This window comes from Stegastes partitus, unplaced genomic scaffold (assembly GCF_000690725.1).
Source record: "Stegastes partitus isolate 25-593 unplaced genomic scaffold, Stegastes_partitus-1.0.2 Scaffold324, whole genome shotgun sequence".
NCBI lineage: Eukaryota > Metazoa > Chordata > Actinopteri > Pomacentridae > Stegastes > Stegastes partitus.
Window position 1 is genome coordinate 278,523 of NW_007578055.1, and position 8,410 is coordinate 286,932.

An 8,410-nucleotide genomic window follows, 5' to 3' on the forward strand; every position below is an offset into this window, starting at 1 on the left:
GCCTTAACGTTTTGAACCTAAAGCCCGCAGCGTGGAGGTTTCAGAGCGGCGATGCCGTCTTTTTAAAAGGGAGCCGATCAGAATGTTCTCCACGGCACAGCTGTCAGATGTCCCGTTAATATGAGCCAAACTTCCTGAGCTGACTTAGATACCACGTTTACGGCTCCACCTCAGTACGGTATACGGTTCCTGAATGTAGACCTCATGGCATGCTCTCTATACGGCGCGCAATCTGGAACTTCAAAGCGCAAACTTTCTCCTTCTGCCTCTGTCAATGGAAAAATGCTCGACTGTAATCCGCCACCACCTGCTCGGTCTTACGAATGTTAAGGGAGAGGTTATCAGGCTGGCACCGCCGCCATAAACCCTCTCTGCGTTTGGCCCCGCTGCAGGCCGCCGGTGAGCTCCGCGGTTACGCCAAAGACGTTCTTGGCCTTTTCTTGCGTTCGCAGCTCCGGAGTGAAGACAAGCAGTAACCAGAGGGGACGTTAAAAACTGATTTACATAGTGGCTTTTTATAGCCGATTTGGTTCAAAGAGTGCACACGCTTCCATGTGATGGAGGACCGTCATGCTAAAATTAAATGACAGGCATTAAATTTCATTGAGGAGAAAGTCTGCCTTCGACTATCGCCACGTTACATCATCCCGCCGCTATTACATGAAGCCAGCAGTTAATGTATATACGCCTGTGGGTGTCGGGGGGGCAGTCATGTGCGGCCATGTGGTCGGGTGTTGACAGGTGTGTACCAAGGCCCGCTTGATTTGTGGCGGCGGACTGGAAAAAAATCACTGTTGCCAGGGATTGTGTTCGTTACAAGATGGGGCTGTAATAGAGCAAACAGTGAAGTGCATCAGCGTCTACCTGCTCCACCTACACTCTACCTGACTTCAAGACAGGGTTCCCAAACTTGTCAGCCCCCGACCCAGAAAACACCAAAGACTCCTGACCCCAGAGGTGGTTGAAACATAGGCCTATTAAATCATAAAGGCAAAAAGAGCCCACAAAAACAACCAACAGTAATTCAATATAGGTTAAAATACAATATGTAGGAGCAGCATTTAACTTATATTTGATTTCTGGAAACCCTCTCCGCTGAGTGTCCCCGGAGCCGCCCTTCGGGAGTCACTGCATTATGCAGCAGTGCTCTGGTCAAAATCTCAGTGTGTTGTTCTGTCCTGGGAGCTCTGAAAGGAAACTCTATCGATTTTACATCCCGGAGTCTGCTCACAGGTGTTGAGGAGCGCTACAGCTTATGAGGGAAAAAAAGCTGAATAAAACCTAATGTGGCTCCAGAGGGAGCTGGTAGGTCAGATGGAAGTCAGATGTTACCTGAGGCAGACTGTTGGGCAACAAGGCAACGAATTTGTAAAAATCTGAAGCTGTGCAGTCAAAACATGGACTGTATTGGCTGCTATATTAGCTAGACTAGTTGATTAGTCTCAAATCGAACACAATTTACAATGAACGCAAAAATAACGTGTTAAAGTCCCACCCCTGATATACTTTAAAGCGTTAACTACGATTAACTAATTACAACAAAAATAATGCATTAAAAAATTAATGCATTTAATCGCAGTTCGCATCCAGACAACACGGAACGTTTGTCAGCATCCGATTTCATGGTCCACCAATCACATGATGCACGAGATGCGTCAGCGCTACGCTAACAACAACAAACATGGAGGAATCTGATGAGATCGCGTCGCTTGGACCGATGGAGGGCAAGTTTCATTTTAAAAAACTGCCTGATGGAAGCCTTGACGAGAGCGTGGTTTTATGCAACGTGTGCAAAAAAATAAATTAGCATCCCACCGAAGCACATCAAGCTGACGGTACCGCCTGAATGCAAAGCAGCGAGCACAGAAACCGCCGGAGCCGTTAGCGCTAGCAGTCCTGGATAGCGACGAATTCTTTAAACGCGTTATTTTTGTTGTAATTAATTAATCGTAATTAATGTGTTAAAGTCCCACCCCTACGATTTACCAATACGATTTTAAAAACAGCATTTAAAACCCCCTGCAGGTGAGCATACACATGACAGCTAAGTATTTGTGCTTTGCTCGTAGTAGTAGCATTAGTATTTCTGGTGCTGACGAGCGAAGGGAGCAACATTTTAATCGTTTAGCCGACTAATCGTACTCATTGCTAATCAGCAAACTTTGCAGCTGATGGCTAACGCAGAAATACCTCAGGTTCTGTTGACTGAACTATAATTCTTAATTTGTTAAACAGTCGACTGTTTGATCAGAGAAGGATCATTTTAAGGACAGAAGGTTTTTTTTTCCTCCATATATCATTATGGATTACGTCCATCTTCCAAACTCTGGGAGGTGAGCAGTCGTCGAAGCACTCCTCCTGCAGTGTTTGGTATCTTTGTTCTTAATGGAAAACAACCAAAAAACACACGACCTGACCTGACAGACAGGAAGCAATAACAGCAGACTTCTTGTTCTATTCCTTGTGCTTGGAATGAAAAAAGAGCCACTCTGGAGACTTTTGGTGTTTTGCATTAGAGCGACGTGTCACTTCCTTCACTCACGTCGAGGACGTGTGAATAAGATGCGACGCGATTATGGAGGACCAGAAGGTGCCGAAAGAGAAACCCGTCGTTCCAGTCTTATAAAGTGGTGCACTGATGTGTCGACTGTTAAATCAAACACTATGTAGGACACGCCGGTCTTTCCTCCTCGTCTCCTCAAGGTGCACGCAAGGAATCAGAAGATCCTCCATGATGGAATGATTTCTGGGAGGACAGAGGACGTGAGGAAGCATAAACTAGAATAATGAAGCTCCTTCTTATCTCCCACAAGGTCTGAGGAAAGTCAAGAGTTTGGCAGCAGGATTGACCTTTTGCGTTGGACCGGCACCCTTTCACAAGTCTGGGTGGGTCAGACTGAAGTGTCAAAGAAAAGACTGGAAATAAACATTCACTGATACGTGAATAATTGGCTCCAGTCAGCTTCAATTTATTTATTCTCCCGCTTTGGGATCTGCTGACTCTGGGCCTGTAGCCACTGGGTGAACCCATCCGGCCGCTTTTTCACAAATCTATCCTTAACGCAAAACAAAGACAAAATAAGTGGGAAGATATATCTAAGGCTATTTAAACAGGTTGTTGTACCGAAACAATAACAAAGCAACTATTCTTATACACAAACGCCTCTTTTTCTTTAAATTCTCGCACCTTTGTATGAACAGTTTTGGCTTAATTTTGATAGAAGACGATTTTCAGTGAGACAATCAGACGCTACATACATTGAAGTTGATTGACTGGAATTGAATGCATGAAAAGAGCTGAAAATAACAGTCCAATGCAATGTTTCCGTGGCGATAACAACCCCACACGGAGGCTCTTTATAATGGCCCGGAGTCCGACTGTTGAAGTGCACCGAACGAGTGGCGCCATCAGTGTGTTTTGGTCCTTGAGCAGAAATGAAATCAGCTTTGCGATCTGGAGCGCGCGCCGCTCTTTGCATCAGAAATGATTACGTCCAAAACAGGCGAGGACGCGGCTGCATGAAAATCAAGAATCAAGTGTTTGTCGGGGCTTCGTTGCGAATTCAGCCGCCGCGTCAAGAAAACACTGAAGAGCTTGTTTTGACTGAGATCCTCGTTCACCTTGGAAAAGAAACCGTGACGCTGCTTAAAGGTGGAGTCAGCAGTTCTAACAGAGTTCAGCAAACATGTCTTCAGCGTCTGCTAGCTGTTTGTTTCTGCGATCCAAACAACCTCGTTCCAGCAGGTCCTCGTGCTCTCGTACAGGAGGAAGGCAGGGGGAGATAGTGGAGGAGGATATGGTATAGGGGAGGAAAGGGCAGTGGGAGCGAGGGTGACGTTAGGTCTGGCTGGCACGTGCCAACTGTCTAAATATGCAAACTGGCTAAATATTAACAAAGCAAATCGTTTTCTGGTATCATATAGCTGATCTTTAACTTTGTGCGGCTACAGCTGTCGTCATAAGCTGTCGGTTTGTCAGACAACGTTTGCAAAACCAAGATTTTAACGCTGCAGCTTGACTGTTCATTGGGAACAATGTGCAGCAGATGTGAGCACAGGGAGCAGGAGGGAAGCCGACCTCCCTGTTCATCATCGTTCTTCTTTTTTCTTTTTCCTAATTCCAGAACAGGTACTGTAACCTGATTGGCCGCTGCTGAGTGACTGACAGCAGGCGCGTTATCAAAACTGACCAATGGGGAGATGAACGGCCTCTCCCGCCTGAGGCTGTGGTGACCAATGGGAGAAGGGCTCGCTCTGTTGTTGTTGTTTTTTTGAATGAAAGATGTAAAGTACTTGTGAGTTTAGTTGCATTTTTCCTCTTCTGGTGTTTATGCATTGTGCTGTATCCCCATACTTTGGGCCTTTTAACCCCGTCTGGTTCTGCTGCCTGTTTAGTACCGACTGTAGCCGACCAATGACTGGAGCCAACAACCACTGATGCCACGGCAGAGCAATTACGTAACGATACTAAAGATCAACGTTTGTTATAAGAAATTTAATCCATCCACCATATTATCCTGTAGGGGGTCACGGGGGTCCTGGAGTCCATTCCAGCCGACTTATGGTGACACGTGGCCAGTCGATCGCAGGACAACTGAAACATTGTCGTTTTGAAACATTGATGTCGGCACGTTTTCAGCATCTACGCACGTAAACACAGTCGGTGTTCGAATCCTCCTGTTAAACTTTCACAAACTATATCATACAGCATCAATTATTCACCAACTCGTGTTACACCGGCTCAGCGTGCCGCAAACATTTAATTAACTATTAATACCTTCACCTCATTTTCTCCTTTTCACGTACAAACACTGAAACGTGTACTCTTATGAGGGATATAAAAGGGTCTGATATCGGATTCATCACCTATGAAAAACTATTACTACCCTTTGGAACAGGCTGATTAGTATTCCACTATGAAAACATACGGGGATACTCTTAAGCGCAACAAAATACAAGCCTCTCATTTGCAACACAAAGCCCCTAAAAGCACATCAACAGGCCAAAACACACACTTACAGATGCAATCCTTCTATTTAGATGTTAATTGAATTGCATCGGTGAGAGCCGACTGTCTGCTGAAATATTCACAGGCTGCAGTTAATTCTGACAAACAAACACAGGATTTCTATTTCGGCGGCCCTGACGACTCGGGGCTACGTGAAATCGAGTGTGCAGCGTTTTGCATCAAGAACGCTCCGTGACTCAGAAACCACAGAGGGGAGGGGTCAGGGCATGAGGCAGCGCTCGCAAGAACACGTGCATGCTCGGTGACACACACACACACACACACACACACACACGCATGCGCACACACGCCGACGCCGACAATCCCCCGTCGATGTCACATATTGAGGCGTCCTGAGCTGTCCTCTGCTTTCTGTGGCTCCATCTGCCCTCGCTGCTCCTAATCCAGCCCTCTCCACTCCGCTAATCCACACGTACGCCGCATGCATATGAACACACACTCACACACACACACACACGCTGCATATCTGCATAACCACGCTCATGCACATATCAACAGCCAGCTAGCTGGGTAGGTAGGTAGGTGGTAGGAGCAACTTGTGAGGCTAATTGATTAAACACGGGCTCCGGTGCAGCTTCGTGTTAATTCATTGAGAAGAACTCTGGCAGCTTTATTGAGCGACGCAGCAGCAGCAGCGGCTCGAGTTTATTTACTCATTGTTTCTTTTAAGCATTTTGCATAAATTGAATCATGTCGGTTTAGTTTATCTGTCGCTGCACACTTTTTGAGGCTTCATGGGTGAACGATGAGCTGGACGGTGGGTTTAAATTGAGTTTATTTAATGAAGTGTGAGGGCGTCTGTGTGAGCATCGTAGGGAGCGCAGATGGCAGCGTGACACAGTGTTCTTGCCTTTTTACGTAAAAAAAATAAAATGCTGTAACCCTCCCCTCTGCACAGCTGGACCACATCCCAGCGTGGATCTTATTTTTATTTTATTCATCATTTTCATTGCTTAAAAAAATAAAATAAAAAGTGCACTTGTCTATTTTACATCCATCCATCCATCCACGCCTGTAGCTGTTCTTTCATCTGTCCTCTGCCAAATCTCTGCTTTCCTTTCATGTTTACATCAAAGATGGATGCACACACACAGTCAGATGTACAGTCCATCACACTGTCTCTCTCTCACACACATTAACACACACCGCCTCCCTCCCTCCCTCCCGTCTCACCCTTTCTCGTCTCCCTCCGACGAATTGCTATCCTGCTTGTTGGACATTGGTTCCACTCAGCCTCAGTCCCGTCCAGCGGCCAATCACAGGACAATGAGGCGGACCCCGAACGCGCCAGCCTGCTCAGCATTCGCCGGCAGCCCGTTCAGTGGTCCACCATCTGAGAGTGTGGGCAGCGATTGGCTGGAAGGAGCACGACGGGAAGGATGGAGAGCTGCAGGGGCAGAAAGAGAGAGAGAACACGGTGACATTAAGGAAATGAAATATCACGCTGCATTTTAATTCAACACGCTCACATGAACGACTTCTTCTCTGTCAACATGTAGAATAACAACATCAGAGGTTTTGCACATTAAATTCTGTGCATTTATTTCCCAACTCTGCTGTATTTACATCTAATACTGTAATCAGACGGTGGGATTTAACAAAAGCAGGTTGGGTTCTTCTGAGGTTGGACTTACACAAGCCGTGACCCGAGGAAACCCTTCCAGTCCGGGCTCACGCTGAAGGCTAATTAACCCCCCGGGCTTCACCCCTCCTGACAAGAGAAACCTGATCTGGGATCTAAGTCTGAACCACGTCCAGATTATTCGGTAACGTGAGGGGGGTTTTACGGAAACACCTCAATCGGAGCCGTCACGATAAAATCAAACAGTGGTGCAAACCTCAGGCCAGACGGGAACAATTTGTTTCGCTCTGAGCCAATCTGCTGATTATTTTCTGACTGAACTGACAATCATCTGTAAACGCTACAGCAATCATGAAAAGCACCAAAGATATTCCGATTGCGGTTTTGGATTTTCTTTATTGGATTGAGACGAATCGAGATGTCGTGCTGATGCGTCAAAACTGCGCTTTCGTGGAAATTCTTGGTAGTTATTGAACTTTTGAGGGCGTTGAACTGATTAAAGTGCTGTTATGTTCACCCTGTGAGCATGCTAGTACTAGCTAATTATCAATTAGCTTGTCATCTTCAGGGAGACCAGAGTGTTTTTATAAACGATAACGTAAATGCCTACAAACGCATTTTGTTTATACAGTTAGCCATTTCTCTAATTCAAACATTATCTCATACATGCCATTCTTCATTTTTGAACAATTTTGTCGCCTTTTGTCTTCCGTACGTCTGACCTACAGACTGAATAATTCGAGCACAACAGCAACCAAACAGGCTTTACTCAGGAAAAAAAACAAGAAATTAGGTTAATTGATCCAAAGATCTCCGTGTACGAAACGCAGAAAAAAGTGACAAGAAATCAAATCATGCTTCAGAGGTCGGACTCTTTAGCCCTGTTCCTTCTTTAATTCCCTCATTACATGTCGAGTCAGACCTCGCAATCTGCTCCCACAATGCAACCCTCTGTGTTCCCTGTGCTTCTTTCGCCGCCGCAATCCTGCATCTATTACAGGTAACACACACCAGCCAAATCTAATTTACTATAAGCTACTTACAAGTCCTCTGCAAGGAATTTAGGCTAAATTGCACTCCGCAAGTTCCACTGGGTGTTTTTTTTTTTCAGCTTTTTTTTTTTAAGTCTCTAAAATTAGACGGCGCAGATAGCAACAAGGCCAAATTAAATCTTCTGTGCCAGGTTGCAGCCTTTTCATCACAAGGCACATTCTGAATGTAATTAATATGTGATTTGTTCTCTTATTCTGCAGCCTCGCTAGAAAGACGAGTGAATGCAGTGACGGGACTTAAGACTGTGGCAGAAAACAGACCTGCTGACTGTTCAAAACAGTCCATCAGTTGTCTTTTAGACTCGTCTATGTTTATTCTGCCCATATTTTGTAAAAAAATTTTAAAAACAACAATACATTTTACAGATTTGAGCTGCTATATGACAGTTTTCGGATTGATTCTGTTGTTGTTTTTTTGGGTCGAATGCCGATACGTGTACTTAATAAAGGTGGAACATTATGTGCATCTATTCTGGATTGTTCGGCACGAGACGTTCGGTTCAGCTCGCCCTGCGATCAGAATACTCGATTTACGCCGACACACTTGTACAAGTGTACAAGGTGTTGTTTATCGGTTGTAGCAAGTTAGCAGGGTCAGCTTTTGGAGGTTTTGTTAACAAACCTGATCAAATTTCTCACCGAACAAACCGATTAAATGACCACCAACCCCCTGCTCAGCTTTGTCCAGTGATAGTTTCAATAAAGTTTGTTCAGACAAGATGGCTTTCCCATTGTTAGGAAAAAAAA

General features: G+C 45.2%; 1 protein-coding gene across 2 annotated transcripts in view; it reads right to left on the bottom strand.

Moving 5' to 3' along the window:
• LOC103358658 (thyroid hormone receptor alpha) overlaps positions 1–6,301 on the bottom strand; it is a 35,985-nt gene extending 29,684 nt beyond the window's left edge. For both annotated transcript variants that reach the window (XM_008283709.1, XM_008283708.1), the window contains exon 1: positions 6,203–6,301. In XM_008283709.1, the coding sequence (XP_008281931.1) occupies positions 6,203–6,249 (47 nt within the window). In that variant the 5' untranslated portion in view covers positions 6,250–6,301. The remainder of the gene's footprint in view (positions 1–6,202) is intronic.
• Positions 6,302–8,410: the final 2,109 nt, after the last annotated feature.